This window comes from Mytilus trossulus, chromosome 2, assembly GCF_036588685.1.
Source record: "Mytilus trossulus isolate FHL-02 chromosome 2, PNRI_Mtr1.1.1.hap1, whole genome shotgun sequence".
Lineage (NCBI taxonomy): Eukaryota > Metazoa > Mollusca > Bivalvia > Mytilida > Mytilidae > Mytilus > Mytilus trossulus.
In genome coordinates, this window is record NC_086374.1 from 29153681 (window position 1) to 29174698 (window position 21018).

General features: G+C 35.1%; 1 protein-coding gene across 3 annotated transcripts in view; it reads right to left on the reverse strand.

The window, feature by feature from the left end:
- LOC134706935 (probable methyltransferase-like protein 24) overlaps positions 1 to 21018 on the reverse strand; it is a 130969-nt gene that overhangs the window by 57150 nt on the left and 52801 nt on the right. Inside the window, exon 1 of one of the 3 annotated variants that reach the window (XM_063566313.1) lies at positions 14955 to 15052. The exons of 1 other annotated variant lie outside the window; for it this stretch is intronic. Coding sequence is in view for 1 of the 2 variants with exons in the window: in XM_063566312.1 (XP_063422382.1) it covers positions 14928 to 14940 (13 nt within the window). In the remaining variant the exon portion in view is untranslated. Of the gene's footprint in view, positions 1 to 14927; positions 15053 to 21018 lie in introns of those variants that run through there. One more of the 3 variants, XM_063566312.1, reaches the window with a different exon arrangement.

Here is a 21018-nt window from a genome sequence, read left to right on the forward strand (position 1 = left end):
ATGTATGTCTATATTCAACAGAATGGAAGACAATCACAAGCCTACATGTATGTCTATATTCAACAGAATGAAAGACAATCACAAGCCTACATGTATGTCTATATTCAACAAAATGGAAGACAATCACAAGCCTACGTGTATGTCTATATTCAACAGAATGGAAGACAATCACAAGCCTACATGTATGTCTATATTCAACAGAATGTAAGACAATCACAAGCTTACATGTATGTCTATATTCAACAGAATGGAAGACAATCACAAGCCTACATGTATGTCTATATTCAACAGAATGGAAGACAATCACAAGACTTCATGTATGTCTATATTCAACAGAATTGAAGACAATCACAAGCCTACATGTATGTCCTTATTCAACGGAATGGAAGACAATCACAAGCCTACGTGTTTGTCTATATTCAACAGAATGGAAGACAATCACAAGCCTACGTGTATGTCTATATTCAACAGAATGAAAGACAATCACAAGCCTACATGTATGTCTATATTCAACAAAATGGAAGACAATGACAAGCCCACATGTATGTCTATATTCAACAGAATGGAAGACAATCACAAGCCTACGTGTATGTCTATATTCCACAGATTGAAAGACAATCACAAGCCTACATGTATGTCTATATTCAACAAAATGGAAGACAATCACAAGCCTACATGTATGTCTATATTCAACAGAATGGAAGACAATCACAAGCCTACATGTATGTCTATATTCAACAGAATGAAAGACAATCACAAGCCTACATGTATGTCTATATTCAACAAAATGGAAGACAATCACAAGCCTACATGTATGTCTATATTCAACAGAATGGAAGGCAATCACAAGCCTACATGTATGTCTATAATCAACAGAATGGAAGACAATCACAAGACTTCATGTATGTCTATATTCAACAGAATGGAAGACAATCACAAGCCTACATGTATGTCTATATTCAACAGAATGGAAGACAATCACAAGCCTACGTGTATGTCCTCATTCAACAGAATGGAAGATAATCACAAGCCTACATGTATGTCTATATTCAACAGAATGGAAGACAATCACAAGCCTACGTGTATGTCCTCATTCAACAGAATGGAAGACAATCAAAAGCCTACATGTATGTCTATATTCAACAGAATGGAAGACAATCACAAGACTTCATGTATGTCTATATTCAACAGAATTGAAGACAATCACAAGCCTACATGTATGTCCTTATTCAACGGAATGGAAGACAATCACAAGCCTACGTGTTTGTCTATATTCAACAGAATGGAAGACAATCACAAGCCTACGTGTATGTCTATATTCAACAGAATGAAAGACAATCACAAGCCTACATGTATGTCTATATTCAACAAAATGGAAGACAATCACAAGCCCACATGTATGTCTATATTCAACAGAATGGAAGACAATCACAAGCCTACGTGTATGTCTATATTCCACAGATTGAAAGACAATCACAAGCCTACATGTATGTCTATATTCAACAAAAGGGAAGACAATCACAAGCCTACATGTATGTCTATATTCAACAGAATGGAAGACAATCACAAGCCTACATGTATGTCTATATTCAACAGAATGAAAGACAATCACAAGCCTACATGTATGTCTATATTCAACAAAATGGAAGACAATCACAAGCCTACGTGTATGTCTATATTCAACAGAATGGAAGACAATCACAAGCCTACATGTATGTCTATATTCAACAGAATGTAAGACAATCACAAGCCTACATGTATGTCTATATTCAACAGAATGGAAGGCAATCACAAGCCTACATGTATGTCTATATTCAACAGAATGGAAGTTCATGTATGTCTATATTCAACAGAATGGAAGACAATCACAAGCCTACATGTATGTCTATATTCAACAGAATGGAAGACAATCACTAGCCTACGTGTATGTCCTCATTCAACAGAATGGAATATAATCACAAGCCTACATGTATGTCTATATTCAACAGAATGGAAGACAATCACAAGCCTACGTGTATGTCCTCATTCAACAGAATGGAAGACAATCACAAGCCTACATGTATGTCTATATTCAACAGAATGGAAGACAATGACAAGCCTACATGTATGTCTATATTCAACAGAATGGAAGACAATCACAAGCCTACATGTATGTCTATATTCAACAGAATGTAAGACAATCACAAGCTTACATGTATGTCTATATTCAACAGAATGGAAGACAATCACAAGCCTACATGTATGTCTATATTCAACAGAATGGAAGACAATCACAAGACTTCATGTATGTCTATATTCAACAGAATTGAAGACAATCACAAGCCTACATGTATGTCCTTATTCAACGGAATGGAAGACAATCACAAGCCTACGTGTTTGTCTATATTCAACAGAATGGAAGACAATCACAAGCCTACGTGTATGTCTATATTCAACAGAATGAAAGACAATCACAAGCCTACATGTATGTCTATATTCAACAAAATGGAAGACAATCACAAGCCCACATGTATGTCTATATTCAACAGAATGGAAGACAATCACAAGCCTACGTGTATGTCTATATTCCACAGATTGAAAGACAATCACAAGCCTACATGTATGTCTATATTCAACAGAATGGAAGACAATCACAAGCCTACATGTATGTCTATATTCAACAGAATGGAAGACAATCACAAGCCTACATGTATGTCTATATTCAACAGAATGAAAGACAATCACAAGCCTACATGTATGTCTATATTCAACAAAATGGAAGACAATCACAAGCCTACGTGTATGTCTATATTCAACAGAATGGAAGACAATCACAAGCCTACATGTATGTCTATATTCAACAGAATGTAAGACAATCACAAGCCTACATGTATGTCTATATTCAACAGAATGGAAGACAATCACAAGACTTCATGTATGTCTATATTCAACAGAATGGAAGACAATCACAAGCCTACATGTATGTCTATATTCAACAGAATGGAAGACAATCACAAGCCTACGTGTATGTCCTCATTCAACAGAATGGAAGATAATCACAAGCCTACATGTATGTCTATATTCAACAGAATGGAAGACAATCACAAGCCTACGTGTATGTCCTCATTCAACAGAATGGAAGACAATCACAAGCCTACATGTATGTCTATATTCAACAGAATGGAAGACAATGACAAGCCTACATGTATGTCTATATTCAACAGAATGGAAGACAATCACAAGCCTACATGTATGTCTATATTCAACAGAATGGAAGACAATCACAAGCCTACGTGTATGTCCTCATTCAACAGAATGGAAGATAATCACAAGCCTACATGTATGTCTATATTCAACAGAATGGAAGACAATCACAAGCCTACGTGTATGTCCTCATTCAACAGAATGGAAGATAATCACAAGCCTACATGTATGTCTATATTCAACAGAATGGAAGACAATCACAAGCCTACATGTATGTCTATATTCAACAGAATGGAAGACAATCACAAGCCTACGTGTATGTCCTCATTCAACAGAATGGAAGACAATGACAAGCCTACATGTATGTCTATATTCAACAGAATGGAAGACAATGACTAGCCTACATGTATGTCTATATTCAACAGAATGGAAGACAATCACAAGACTTCATGTATGTCTATATTCAACAGAATGGAAGACACTCACAAGCCTACGTGTATGTCTATATTCAACAGAATGGAAGACAATCACAAGCCTCCATGTATGTCTATATTCAACAGAATGGAAGACAATCACAAGCCTACATGTATGTCTATATTCAACAGAATGGAAGACAATCACAAGCCTACGTGTATGTCCTCATTCAACAGAATGGAAGACAATCACAAGCCTACATGTATGTCTATATTCAACAGAATGGAAGACAATCACAAGCCTACGTGTATGTCCTCATTCAACAGAATGGAAGACAATCACAAGCCTACATGTATGTCTATATTCAACAGAATGGAAGACAATGACAAGCCTACATGTATGTCTATATTCAACAGAATGGAAGATAATCACAAGCCTACATGTATGTCTATATTCAACAGAATGGAAGACAATCACAAGCCTACGTGTATGTCCTCATTCAACAGAATGGAAGACAATGACAAGCCTACATGTATGTCTATATTCAACAGAATGGAAGACAATGACTAGCCTACATGTATGTCTATATTCAACAGAATGGAAGACAATCACAAGCCTACATGTATGTTTATATTCAACAGAATGGAAGACAATCACAAGACTTCATGTATGTCTATATTCAACAGAATGGAAGACAATCACAAGCCTACATGTATGTCTATATTTAACAGAATGGAAGACAATCACAAGCCTACATGTATGTCTATATTCAACAGAATAGAAGACAATCACAAGCCTTCATGTATGTCTATATTCAACAGAATGGAAGCCAATCACAAGCCTACGTGTATGTCCTCATTCAACAGAATGGAAGACAATCACAAGCCTACGTGTATGTCCTCATTCAACAGAATGGAAGACAATCACAAGCCTACATGTATGTCTATATTCAACAGAATGGAAGACAATCACAAGCCTACATGTATGTCTATATTCAACAGAATGGAAGACAATCACAAGCCTACATGTATGTCTATATTCAACAGAATGGAAGACAATCACAAGCCTACATGTATGTCTATATTCAACAGAATGGAAGACAATTACAAGCCTACATGTATGTCTATATTCAACAGAATGGAAGACAATCACAAGATTTCATGTATGTCTATTTTCAACAGAATGGAAGACAATCACAAGACTTCATGTATGTCTATATTCAACAGAATGGAAGACAATCACAAGACTTCATGTATGTCTATATTCAACAGAATGGAAGACAATCACAAGACTTCATGTATGTCTATATTCAACAGAATGGAAGACAATCACAAGACTTCATGTATGTCTATATTCAACAGAATGGAAGACAATCACAAGCCTACATGTATGTCTATATTCAACAGAATGGAAGACAATCACAAGACTTAATGTATGTCTATATTCAACAGAATGGAAGACAATCACAAGACTTCATGTATGTCTATATTCAACAGAATGGAAGACAATCACAAGACTTCATGTATGTCTATATTCAACAGAATGGAAGACAATCACAAGACTTCATGTATGTCTATATACAACAGAATGGAAGACAATCACAAGCCTACGTGTATGTCCTTATTCAACAGAATGGAAGACAATGACAAGACTTCATGTATGTCTATATTCAACAGAATGGAAGACAATCACAGGCCTACGTGTATGTCTATATTCAACAGAATTGAAGACAATCACAAGACTTCAAGTATGTCTATATTCAACAGAATGGAAGACAAACACAAGACTTCATGTATGTCTATATTCAACAGAATGGAAGACAATCACAAGCCTACATGTATGTCTATATTCAACAGAATGGAAGACAATCACAAGACTTCATGTATGTCTATATTCAACAGAATGGAAGACAATCACAAGCCTACGTGTATGTCTATATTCAACAAAATGGAAGACAATGACAAGCCTACATGTATGTCTATATTCAACAGAATGGAAGACAATCACAAGCCTACATGAATGTCTATATTCAACAGAATGGAAGACAATCACAAGACTTCATGTATGTCTATATTCAACAGAATTGAAGACAATCACAAGCCTACATGTATGTCCTTATTCAACGGAATGGAAGACAATCACATGCCTACGTGTATGTCTATATTCAACAGAATGGAAGACAATCACAAGCCTACATGTATGTCTATATTCAACAGAATGGAAGACAATCACAAGACTTCATGTATGTCTATATTCAACAGAATTGAAGACAATCACAAGCCTACATGTATGTCCTTATTCAACGGAATGGAAGACAATCACAAGCCTACATGTATGTCTATATTCAACAGAATGGAAGACAATCACAAGCCTACGTGTATGTCTATATTCAACAGAATGAAAGACAATCACAAGCCTACATGTATGTCTAAATTCAACAAAATGGAAGACAATGACAAGCCTACATGTATGTCTATATTCAACAGAATGGAAGACAATCACAAGCCTACGTGTATGTCTATATTCCACAGATTGAAAGACAATCACAAGCCTACATGTATGTCTATATTCAACAAAATGGAAGACAATCACCAGCCTACATGTATGTCTATATTCAACAGAATGGAAGACAATCACAAGCCTACATGTATGTCTATATTCAACAGAATGAAAGACAATCACAAGCCTACATGTATGTCTATATTCAACAAAATGGAAGACAATCACAAGCCTACGTGTATGTCTATATTCAACAGAATGGAAGACAATCACAAGCCTACATGTATGTCTATATTCAACAGAATGTAAGACAATCACAAGCTTACATGTATGTCTATATTCAACAGAATGGAAGACAATCACAAGCCTACATGTATGTCTATATTCAACAGAATGGAAGACAATCACAAGACTTCATGTATGTCTATATTCAACAGAATTGAAGACAATCACAAGCCTACATGTATGTCCTTATTCAACGGAATGGAAGACAATCACAAGCCTACGTGTTTGTCTATATTCAACAGAATGGAAGACAATCACAAGCCTACGTGTATGTCTATATTCAACAGAATGAAAGACAATCACAAGCCTACATGTATGTCTATATTCAACAAAATGGAAGACAATGACAAGCCCACATGTATGTCTATATTCAACAGAATGGAAGACAATCACAAGCCTACGTGTATGTCTATATTCCACAGATTGAAAGACAATCACAAGCCTACATGTATGTCTATATTCAACAAAATGGAAGACAATCACAAGCCTACATGTATGTCTATATTCAACAGAATGGAAGACAATCACAAGCCTACATGTATGTCTATATTCAACAGAATGAAAGACAATCACAAGCCTACATGTATGTCTATATTCAACAAAATGGAAGACAATCACAAGCCTACATGTATGTCTATATTCAACAGAATGGAAGGCAATCACAAGCCTACATGTATGTCTATATTCAACAGAATGGAAGACAATCACAAGACTTCATGTATGTCTATATTCAACAGAATGGAAGACAATCACAAGCCTACATGTATGTCTATATTCAACAGAATGGAAGACAATCACAAGCCTACGTGTATGTCCTCATTCAACAGAATGGAAGATAATCACAAGCCTACATGTATGTCTATATTCAACAGAATGGAAGACAATCACAAGCCTACGTGTATGTCCTCATTCAACAGAATGGAAGACAATCAAAAGCCTACATGTATGTCTATATTCAACAGAATGGAAGACAATCACAAGACTTCATGTATGTCTATATTCAACAGAATTGAAGACAATCACAAGCCTACATGTATGTCCTTATTCAACGGAATGGAAGACAATCACAAGCCTACGTGTTTGTCTATATTCAACAGAATGGAAGACAATCACAAGCCTACGTGTATGTCTATATTCAACAGAATGAAAGACAATCACAAGCCTACATGTATGTCTATATTCAACAAAATGGAAGACAATCACAAGCCCACATGTATGTCTATATTCAACAGAATGGAAGACAATCACAAGCCTACGTGTATGTCTATATTCCACAGATTGAAAGACAATCACAAGCCTACATGTATGTCTATATTCAACAAAAGGGAAGACAATCACAAGCCTACATGTATGTCTATATTCAACAGAATGGAAGACAATCACAAGCCTACATGTATGTCTATATTCAACAGAATGAAAGACAATCACAAGCCTACATGTATGTCTATATTCAACAAAATGGAAGACAATCACAAGCCTACGTGTATGTCTATATTCAACAGAATGGAAGACAATCACAAGCCTACATGTATGTCTATATTCAACAGAATGTAAGACAATCACAAGCCTACATGTATGTCTATATTCAACAGAATGGAAGGCAATCACAAGCCTACATGTATGTCTATATTCAACAGAATGGAAGTTCATGTATGTCTATATTCAACAGAATGGAAGACAATCACAAGCCTACATGTATGTCTATATTCAACAGAATGGAAGACAATCACTAGCCTACGTGTATGTCCTCATTCAACAGAATGGAAGATAATCACAAGCCTACATGTATGTCTATATTCAACAGAATGGAAGACAATCACAAGCCTACGTGTATGTCCTCATTCAACAGAATGGAAGACAATCACAAGCCTACATGTATGTCTATATTCAACAGAATGGAAGACAATGACAAGCCTACATGTATGTCTATATTCAACAGAATGGAAGACAATCACAAGCCTACATGTATGTCTATATTCAACAGAATGTAAGACAATCACAAGCTTACATGTATGTCTATATTCAACAGAATGGAAGACAATCACAAGCCTACATGTATGTCTATATTCAACAGAATGGAAGACAATCACAAGACTTCATGTATGTCTATATTCAACAGAATTGAAGACAATCACAAGCCTACATGTATGTCCTTATTCAACGGAATGGAAGACAATCACAAGCCTACGTGTTTGTCTATATTCAACAAAATGGAAGACAATCACAAGCCTACGTGTATGTCTATATTCAACAGAATGAAAGACAATCACAAGCCTACATGTATGTCTATATTCAACAAAATGGAAGACAATCACAAGCCCACATGTATGTCTATATTCAACAGAATGGAAGACAATCACAAGCCTACGTGTATGTCTATATTCCACAGATTGAAAGACAATCACAAGCCTACATGTATGTCTATATTCAACAAAATGGAAGACAATCACAAGCCTACATGTATGTCTATATTCAACAGAATGGAAGACAATCACAAGCCTACATGTATGTCTATATTCAACAGAATGAAAGACAATCACAAGCCTACATGTATGTCTATATTCAACAAAATGGAAGACAATCACAAGCCTACGTGTATGTCTATATTCAACAGAATGGAAGACAATCACAAGCCTACATGTATGTCTATATTCAACAGAATGTAAGACAATCACAAGCCTACATGTATGTCTATATTCAACAGAATGGAAGACAATCACAAGACTTCATGTATGTCTATTTTCAACAGAATGGAAGACAATCACAAGCCTACATGTATGTCTATATTCAACAGAATGGAAGACAATCACAAGCCTACGTGTATGTCCTCATTCAACAGAATGGAAGATAATCACAAGCCTACATGTATGTCTATATTCAACAGAATGGAAGACAATCACAAGCCTACGTGTATGTCCTCATTCAACAGAATGGAAGACAATCACAAGCCTACATGTATGTCTATATTCAACAGAATGGAAGACAATGACAAGCCTACATGTATGTCTATATTCAACAGAATGGAAGACAATCACAAGCCTACATGTATGTCTATATTCAACAGAATGGAAGACAATCACAAGCCTACGTGTATGTCCTCATTCAACAGAATGGAAGATAATCACAAGCCTACATGTATGTCTATATTCAACAGAATGGAAGACAATCACAAGCCTACGTGTATGTCCTCATTCAACAGAATGGAAGATAATCACAAGCCTACATGTATGTCTATATTCAACAGAATGGAAGACAATCACAAGCCTACATGTATGTCTATATTCAACAGAATGGAAGACAATCACAAGCCTACGTGTATGTCCTCATTCAACAGAATGGAAGACAATGACAAGCCTACATGTATGTCTATATTCAACAGAATGGAAGACAATGACTAGCCTACATGTATGTCTATATTCAACAGAATGGAAGACAATCACAAGACTTCATGTATGTCTATATTCAACAGAATGGAAGACACTCACAAGCCTACGTGTATGTCTATATTCAACAGAATGGAAGACAATCACAAGCCTCCATGTATGTCTATATTCAACAGAATGGAAGACAATCACAAGCCTACATGTATGTCTATATTCAACAGAATGGAAGACAATCACAAGCCTACGTGTATGTCCTCATTCAACAGAATGGAAGACAATCACAAGCCTACATGTATGTCTATATTCAACAGAATGGAAGACAATCACAAGCCTACGTGTATGTCCTCATTCAACAGAATGGAAGACAATCACAAGCCTACATGTATGTCTATATTCAACAGAATGGAAGACAATGACAAGCCTACATGTATGTCTATATTCAACAGAATGGAAGATAATCACAAGCCTACATGTATGTCTATATTCAACAGAATGGAAGACAATCACAAGCCTACGTGTATGTCCTCATTCAACAGAATGGAAGACAATGACAAGCCTACATGTATGTCTATATTCAACAGAATGGAAGACAATGACTAGCCTACATGTATGTCTATATTCAACAGAATGGAAGACAATCACAAGCCTACATGTATGTTTATATTCAACAGAATGGAAGACAATCACAAGACTTCATGTATGTCTATATTCAACAGAATGGAAGACAATCACAAGCCTACATGTATGTCTATATTTAACAGAATGGAAGACAATCACAAGCCTACATGTATGTCTATATTCAACAGAATAGAAGACAATCACAAGCCTTCATGTATGTCTATATTCAACAGAATGGAAGCCAATCACAAGCCTACGTGTATGTCCTCATTCAACAGAATGGAAGACAATCACAAGCCTACGTGTATGTCCTCATTCAACAGAATGGAAGACAATCACAAGCCTACATGTATGTCTATATTCAACAGAATGGAAGACAATCACAAGCCTACATGTATGTCTATATTCAACAGAATGGAAGACAATCACAAGCCTACATGTATGTCTATATTCAACAGAATGGAAGACAATCACAAGCCTACATGTATGTCTATATTCAACAGAATGGAAGACAATTACAAGCCTACATGTATGTCTATATTCAACAGAATGGAAGACAATCACAAGACTTCATGTATGTCTATTTTCAACAGAATGGAAGACAATCACAAGACTTCATGTATGTCTATATTCAACAGAATGGAAGACAATCACAAGACTTCATGTATGTCTATATTCAACAGAATGGAAGACAATCACAAGACTTCATGTATGTCTATATTCAACAGAATGGAAGACAATCACAAGACTTCATGTATGTCTATATTCAACAGAATGGAAGACAATCACAAGCCTACATGTATGTCTATATTCAACAGAATGGAAGACAATCACAAGACTTAATGTATGTCTATATTCAACAGAATGGAAGACAATCACAAGACTTCATGTATGTCTATATTCAACAGAATGGAAGACAATCACAAGACTTCATGTATGTCTATATTCAACAGAATGGAAGACAATCACAAGACTTCATGTATGTCTATATTCAACAGAATGGAAGACAATCACAAGCCTACGTGTATGTCCTTATTCAACAGAATGGAAGACAATCACAAGACTTCATGTATGTCTATATTCAACAGAATGGAAGACAATCACAGGCCTACGTGTATGTCTATATTCAACAGAATGGAAGACAATCACAAGACTTCAAGTATGTCTATATTCAACAGAATGGAAGACAAACACAAGACTTCATGTATGTCTATATTCAACAGAATGGAAGACAATCACAAGCCTACATGGTATATTTTAAACAGAATGGATAACAAGCTCGTAAGCGTAAAAGGAAAAGAAGATAGTTGATAGGCCAAGCCTTTAGTCCAAAGAATGAAGTAAAATCACAAAAATACTAAACTTAGAGGAAAATTTATTCGGAAAGTCCATAGTCACATGACAAAAAACTATAACAAAGATAGATAGCCACAAGCCAAGGCTTTTATAATCACAAGAATCGATGAAATCTCCTTTCTTAGATTATATTCCTACTAGAACCCCCCCCCCCCCCCCCCCCCCCCCCCCCCGAAATCGCGGGCATATACAGCTTTTGAACTGTTGTAGGATGATTTTTTGTAAAAGATTTTATGTGTGGAAAATTGCATAAAAGGTATCAAAAGCCCTCTCCCTTTTATAAAGTCCGATATTTGTTTCCTTTCTGTTAAATTCAATTATTTTCGTGTTTCTGGCCTCAGACCACAATTATTCTTCTCCTTTGCTACAATGCCTTTTTGGTAAAAGTCAAATCAAATTAAAAATTTGCACCGTTTCAAACATGAAATAAATGTAACTGCTTATCATATAGACCATTATTAGTCTAATAAAATATGCTTCTAGGACAATCCATCAGTGCCTTTTCTTTTGAGAGCCTTATTAACATACCAATGGTAGGATATGAATCATGTATAAATGACTAAGACCGACTTAGGCTAATTTGAGGGGTGGTCGGCGGGGTCCTGATCCCGAAATCCCAGGCTTAAAATTATAAAATCCCGAAATGCAGAATTTAAAGAAATTCATATCCCGAAAGTAAGAATTTAAAGAAATTCATATCCCGAAAGGAAGAATTTAAAGAAATTCATATCCCGAAATCCGAAATCGAAAAATATATTCTCGGATTCCGTAAGGATCAATCCCAAAATCCCGAGCTTAAAAACACACGATCTCGACGCCCCGAAAAAGGTCCTCTCTCCCTCTAATCTCTACCTTACTTTCATTTTTGCCAAATCACTATTTTCCGTTTCAACCATAAATTTGTATGCCCGATTTAGGGGCATTATGTTTTCTAGTCAGTGCATCCGTGCGGTCGTTCGTTCGTTCGGTCGTCCGTCCGTCCGTCTGTCCCGCTTCAGGTTTAAGTTTTTGGTCGAGGAAGTTTTGGATGGAATTGAGCATGTTTCACTTATTAATATATATGCATAGAAAGCAGGGGCGGATCCAGCCATTTTAAAAAGTGGGGGTCCCAACCTAGGGTAAAGGGGAAGGGTGTCCAACTTAATGCTCCCATTCAAATGAATTGATCGTCCAAAAAAAGGGGGTTCTGACCCCCGGAACCTCACCCCCCCCTGGATCCTTCAATGGAAAGTCCCTGACAGAATACAGAGAGTCTCTATATATTAAAGTAGTATAATCGTAGTTTACATGTAGATAAACGCCGAAAATAATTCTCCTCTCTAAGGAGGAATAATAATTGGGGTTCTTGCGATCTAAACACCATGATATGAAATGCGAAAAATAATTGTCCTCTCTAAGGAGGTATAATAGTTGAGATTCTTGCGATCTAAACACCATAATTTGGAGAACGCTCTGAATGGCTGATTTATTTTTCATTTTTGTTATCTATCATACGATTGGTTGTACTTGTGTCAAATGTTTTACTTATTCTAATATATATGCAACTGGTATGACCCCTTAGATAGTAAACATTTCAAAGAAAACAGTATACAGAATACAGAGAGTCTCTATATATTGAAGTAGTATAATCGTAGTTTACATGTAGATAAACGCAAACAATAAACACCATGATATTGAGAACACTCTGAATGGCTTATTTATTTTTCATTTTTGTTATCTATCATACGATTGGTTGTATTTGTGCATGTTTCAAACCGGAAGTCTTATCTGTGAATACAATTAAGTCTGGTGACGGAATCATATCCGGACTCCTTTTTTGTCGCTTTTCTCCAAAAATAACTCAATCTGAATAATTTTAAGAATGGATGACAAATGCGACTATGCATGTTACCTATAGGACACAGAGGCTGATTGATTTATTGTGGAAGGAAGAGGAGCGACACACGAAATGAGGTCTTCTCATTTAATAGTATAGATTCATAAGAATGGAAAACTAGGCCTATCCTATATTCCCATATAAGTTCTATTGGGTCTCTAATTTTCATGCTATTTTCACATTTCCTGACCGGTGTGAGAAAAATATTTCTAATCTCTAGTGAAAATTTTGTTCTCAGCAAATGATTGGTTGAAATTTTATTGTGACGTTAAATTTTCTTTGTTTCTTCTTAATTTTCCTATTTAGACGTCATGAAAAATGGCGACGATGCCTGATGACGTCTCGACAGTTAAATTTTTAACTATTTAAAAAGTAAAATTTAACAGTCTCGAGTGGAAAAATATCGTAACACACTTGTTGCAGTTGTGGATCCGATATTTCTAAGATTATATATATTCCTATTCATAAGAATGGAAAACTAGGCATATCCTATATACCTATATAAGTTCTGTTGGAACTTATTAAAAATTGGAACTTATTACTTTTAAAAAACAGGTTTTTGAAAACTTCCAAAGAAAAAAATTATAGATTTCACTGACTTTTCTCTGAAACTTGGATTTATTGTATATTCTAAAACACCCTTTTGGTAGATAAAAGTATACAAGAGGGGTTTACCAGCCATTTGTCAGCAGAACCTTTGTTACAATAGAATTTAACTTTCCATAAAATTTTCCATACCATTAAAAATAATATGGAGAAAAGAAGATGTAGTCATTGCATGCTTCAAAATTTTTAACATTAACATTGAAAGAAAAAAATAATAATTTGCAATGGACAGAAGTACATGTATAGTTTTTGTTATATTATTAAGATACAGTAGGGGAATCCCCTCTTTTTATGGAAGATTATTGCATTTGATTGGGAACATATAGTTGGAACCCTAGCATTTTATCTCTTGTTGAGAATATCTCACTTATTTTTTCTATGATCTGCTGCGTTTATTGTTTACAAAAAGTCTTAAACACCCTTTAAATTCCAAAACAGCTCGTGCAGCTTCACTTAAGTCGAGTGCACCCTAGAAGGTGTACTTGAATTGGTCAATATCTATATATGTTTTAGCCAATATCTAGATTTATAAACTTGTTTTAAAGGAATTATTGCTTGCAATGCATGCAATTATCCTCTATCTATCAAGCATAGAATTGCCAAATATGAGAATACAAGAGGAAAGGCTGTTGAATTTCTATAAAATTTCCATATGCTTTGCATTGAATCAACACAAGGGTACATCTTGTTTACATCTTCTTACTCACCTTTCAGAGTCATACTGCTAAACTCACCTACTTCATAATCTAGTGGAGGGTTACCAGATCTTAATTAACATACTTATTCATATTCCAATGACAATACACTCTAGTTAACACGAGGAGGTTATGTTCAAGAACCGAATCGAACGTAATCAAGGCATGATTGAAAATAAACTTGTTTATTGACTATTAGAAATTATACATTATAACATATTCAACTTTTAAAATACGACGATTGGTTAGAGTTAAATGAGAATTGAAAAGGGGAATGTGTCAAAGAGACAACAACCAAACTATAGAACAGACAACAGCAGAAGGTCACCAATAGGTTTTCAATGCAGCGAAAAATTCCCGTACCCGGAGGCGTCCTTCAGCTGGACAAATATATATACCAGTTCAGTTATAATGGACGTCATACTAAACTCCAAATTATACACAAGAAACTAAAAGTAAAAATTATACAAGACTAACAAAGGCCAGAGGCTCCTGGCTTGGGACAGGTACAAAAATGCGGCGGGGTTAAACATGTTTATGAGATCTCAACCCTCCCCCTAAACCTCTAGCCAATGTAGATAAGTAGACGCATAACAATACGCACATTAAAAGTCAGTCCAATAGAAGTCCGAGTCCGATGTCAGAAGACGCAACAAAAGAAAATAAACAAAATGACAATAATACATAAATAACAACAGACTACTACACGGTGGCTTAGGTTGTCCTGCGAGAGAACGTTCTGTGCTGGTGATTCGGTCCTGACGGGTGCTGGTGATCATTGAAAAAATGTAAACAAATACGAAAATTATGATTTTTGGCGTTTTCTCTTACAAAAAATGCAAGGAAACAGTTGAGATTTTTCAATTAAGTTTTTTAGGGGCTCATAGGCAAACCATAAAAAAGTGGCCCCTCTAAACTGTTTCAGTAAGCGTAACACAAAAGTGCTCATTTTCAGAAAATCTAGAACTGAAAAAAAAAAAAAAATGCTCATAGAGTCCGCTTTAAATGCCCGAATCCAAACAACAAAATTATTTTGTGAAAAACCAGTGCAATTTAGTAAGATTTTGCATTTTCTCAGGTTATTCGTGTCCTAATACTGTGCTGGTGGGTCCTGATACGGTGCTGGCGATTTTGGATAAAAAGTGTGTCATATTTGAAACAAATAAAATTTGGTTGATAATTGTATTCAATCGGATCTGTGACTCCTATTTTTCTTTTTTGCATCCATTTATTTGACTGCTTTATAGTGTTTTCCAATAATCGTAACTTATATTACGTAAATGGGCAACATCTTCCGTCCAATATCAGATGAAAATATATATAATAAGAATAGTTTTATGTAAGATATTAAATGCCCTTGGATTGATGATTCTCTACTATACATAATATGTTAACTTAAATAGTTTTGAAATGTGCTTAAAGTAAAGCGACATTTATAAGAGGGGGTCTTGCAATGACATTAAGGTTTGACTGGTTTATTTCAGTTAAATATGCGTTCCACAAACCCCTCGCAACTCCATCCAATCAACACCTCCTCCTTTCCTCCTTCATTGGTACAGTGGTGTTACAACAGAATAATATATCACATAAAATAATAACATTAAGACACAAATTATTGAACAACGCATACTCACAGCTACTGAAAAGCTAGTTCAAAGGCGCATTTTCAACTAATACCGGAAGATAAACCAAGTTCTCTTAGATAAAACTCTCAATCGTACAGATCATAAAATTCGAAAAATGAAGTTCACATTTTAATGTTTGATAAAGCAGAACTTTAAAAGTGTGCAGTGAATCTTGTACTCAAAATTTCATAACTATGTATAAATCAGACATTATAAAGGCATTTGGAAGATAGCTATAAGTACTTTTAATAAGATTGACAAAAAAAAACAAAAAAAAACAAGAGATTTTTTTTTTTAAATATCATGATTATCTGTCGATTTCTAGAGCTATGCTTAGTTTTAACTTCAGATGAAGCGGGGGCGGATCCAGCCAATTTAAAAAAGGGGGTTCCAGCTATATGCTCCCATTCAAATGCATTGATCGTCCAAAAAAGGGGGTTCAAACCTCCGGACACCCCCTGGATCGACGCATTGCATTTGCGCCAATTTTTAAAAAATCCAATCTTTCATTTGCGCCACAAGGTTATATTTCATTTGCGCCAAAAATTAACTACTTCATTTGCGCCATTTTACAGGTAATACAGGTTATATATAACAGGAATAAGAAATAATCGTCGCTCTATCATGAATATTAAAGTTTGTGTAGACAGTATTACTGAGAATACAATAATAGTAGTCTCAGAGTATTACCCCTGGATAATTGATTCAGTTCAGTCATACTCATTTCTAAATACAAAACTGAAAGTAACTTAGGTTTAGATCTATACACCTGGAAAAAAGTATTGCAACACCAAATTGAAATTGAAATTAAAAAAAAAAATTTTGTGATATAATTTAATAAAATAGAACTAGTTAAACATTATTTAAGTATCACCTGAGTTTCATCAATAAATATTGACTCTATCAGTTTTTATCTGCACATGCAGCTACCGTACCCGTAAACAGCAAAACAGATGTTTTTATCCTCATTGTTTTCAACACTTTAAATAACCTAGTTTTTAAAGTTATGTGATTGACACCTTGTAATGGGTCCTTGACAACTTTTAACTGCAGCAAGATGGCAGATTATCAGCATAAGAGAAGCAGGGAAGTCGCTGTACAACTGCACGTATTGTTGGTCATCACCATTCCACTATAAGTTGTTTTGAGAATAAAAATCAGGCAATAAACGCTGTTAAAGACCTTCCGAGATAATGACGACCCCCTATACCATTTGCTAGGGAAAATCAAGCATAATGAAGGTTGGTCTGAAGGCAACCCATTGCATACAAGACAATTCTAAAAAGAGAGTGGTGGCCATACAGGAGCCTTTTAATAAGAACTGTTCAATATCGACTCATCGCTACTGGTTATCGTGCGATAAGACCATTTCGGAGACCTTTGCTAACGAACATACACACAGTTTTCCGTATCCAATGTAGTGCAGAGCTCGCAAAAGTTGGAAATTAGCATCGTGGAGGAAGTTCCAATGTTCAAATGGAATTCGGTTCATCTTCCTTGGCCCGATCGTGGCCCGGATTTGAACCATATCGACCATATTTGGGATACTAGTGGGCGGAAAGTGCGCGAAAGGACAACCTAGTTCAAACACATCATGAAATAAACAATGCCCTTCATCAGAAATGGTTGCTGCTACCTTAGCAACAAATTGGTCGTTTATGGCATGAATCGGAAGACGTTTAGATGCGATTATCCGTTTGAATGGAGGCTGCGCACAAAGTACTAATTCTTTGGCGTATAACGATCAACCATGAAGAGAACAGTCATCTTAAGATTAATTTTGAAATGTCTGACATTTTTTTTTCAAACATTTTTTGTTCGTTTCATGCCAATGTTATCATAAACTACACATATCTTATTATATTTCATTCAAAAAAAGAGGCTGATTTTTCAAGTTTCAAAAAAATCAAGGTGTTGCAATACTTTTTCCATGTGTACATATATAACTGACCAAAGATTTGGTTGGTCAGTTCTAGCTAGAACTGTATAAAACTGTTCTAGGGTAGAACTGTCAAGATCAGTTCTAGGTAGAACTGTCCAAATCAGTTCTAGGTAAAACTGACCAAATCAGTTCTAGCTAGAACAGTTCTAACGTAGAACTGACTAAAAGGTGTCAGGCTGACAGTTCTACGTACTGTTCTAGAACAGTTCTCCTGACAGATTTAATGAGAGGTTAGAAGTGATCTCCACTGTTCATGTATATAAACTGAGACTACTATAACACAGAGATTGGTCACTATCGATTTATCCGATAATGTGAGTCTCCTTATACTTCAAGTTGATTTTAACGTAGTTTCGCATTTAACCGTAGCAAACAACATATATCTCCACCTTATCACTCAGACTACTATAACACACTAGTCTCAGATATAAATGTTATAGTAGTCTCTGATATAAATTCCGGGTGCGGGAATTTCTCGCTACATTGAAGACCTGTTGGTGACCTTCTGCTGTTGTTTTTTCTTTGGTCGGGTTGTTGTCTCTTTGACACATTCCCCATTTCTATTCTCAATTTTAAAGAGGTTGAAACTGATTTTTTTGCATTTTAAATTATTTGTTATAACAAGAATATTTGTGCTGAATGGAAACTGTCAAAATCTCATATTGCTTACAAATGTTACTGTACCAAGTTTCGTTATCCGATCTGAATTTTCTTAACAGTGCAAGGTAGATAGTCATTGGCCTGTTGAATGTTTAAACTTTGTAAGTTTTGCTCTAACTACGGGGCGCCCCGTACTAACTGCCTGAACTTTTGCGATATTAACTAAAAATTCTGAATATATTTTAACAGACAGTAGTCTATTGTTTATGAATATTGTCTCTCCTAGATTCACTGTTGAAAAAGCATTTGGTAACATTTAATCAAGTTATTTCAGAGAACATCTTTTTGTAATTGCATTGTTTGCAGGAAAATACGAATGCCTACTCAAATCCGTTCTATTAGAAAAATCGAATTATATCAGTAGAGTGTCCAATATGCACTTGAACTGCACTATTATTTATATAGTAGAAAAGAATTAGATCTATATACAAATACATGAACATTATATGAGGTCGTACCTTGACCTTTAATGGTTTACTTTTATAAATTGTTATTTGGAGGGAGAGTTGTCGCATTGGCACGCATACCACATCTTCCTATATCTATGTAACTGTAATATACAAGTATTGATATAATAAATAACAATAGACCAGAGCATACTGAGTTATATCACTTCAATATAATAGCCATTACGGCAAGTGAATTCCATGTCATCCACGCACGAACTCGTCCAAGAAAAAAGAAATTATATCTGTAAACAAACCTCACTTTCAGGTACAGAGATGTGATTTTTTTATGAGCCAAGTGGTTTTCGGGCCATCCACAAGAACATGCGGTCATGGCTTTTATAAAAGTTAAATGAAGATGTATAATTAAGTATGTGTTTTTTTGGCTTCTTATATACTTTTAATTTTTGGAAGTAAAAGCGCATTTAACAAAAACGAGTTCTGTAGGCGCAAACAAGTATAAATTCAACTGAGAAAAAATGTACACGAAAAGATAAAATATTGATTTTCATTTGCACATCTGAACCAATCCGGCAATATTTTTTATATTTTTTTGTGTGGGTATGGGTCTAAAAATGGGCAATCATTTTGTCGCATTTTACTTTCAAGGCGTGTTTGAGTTGATTGTTTTGTCCTGAAAATACATAAACGAAAAAAATGTTAGATATCTGGCTTTAGATTCGATTTTTAAAAAATATATACATACAAAGGGTACATGTTTATGTTATAATACTAAAAATTCACAGTATCATAAAAATGAAATAAATGCGTGAAGAGAAATACCTTAGAAACGAGTCATTACTACAGAGAAGGTGTGTTTGGCACACAAAACTTAAAAGCCCCGTATAAAGAGGGGGCAAGGGGTTGAACTGTTATGCTGTTATGGGGCAATTTAATTCTTTGTTATCTGTTATTTTGAAAATATATTTGCTGTTAGCTGTTATTGTCTTATTCTTTGTTAGCTGTTATTGGGCTTTTAGTTTTTTTGTTATCTGTTATTGTGATAATGTATTTGCTGTTAACTGTAATTGAAAATGGGAATGTTAGCATTTTTTTTACAGTCAATATTCGGTATAAATTGGAGATCATTGGACATTGCGGTCTACAACTACTGATATGTTTGTCTTGTATTCAGAGAAGGATTCCATTAACACATACCCATCACAGAAGTGAGGTCCAGGACAATTCAAGTATATCTTATGATTATCCTTTGTAATAAATTCCATTTTTTTAGGTGTATTTAGAATTATCTTAATTTTTTGTATGAGAATAGTGTTCCTTGTTTCCCCTACGAAAATATTAAATTAAAACAATTCTTAATATGACAAAAAGGAAAACATATGGCCAGGAATATCTGACAAGGATATCAATTAAGGACTAAGTCCTAACAACCACTTAACCTTTTATATAATATGGTACATAGACTCAGC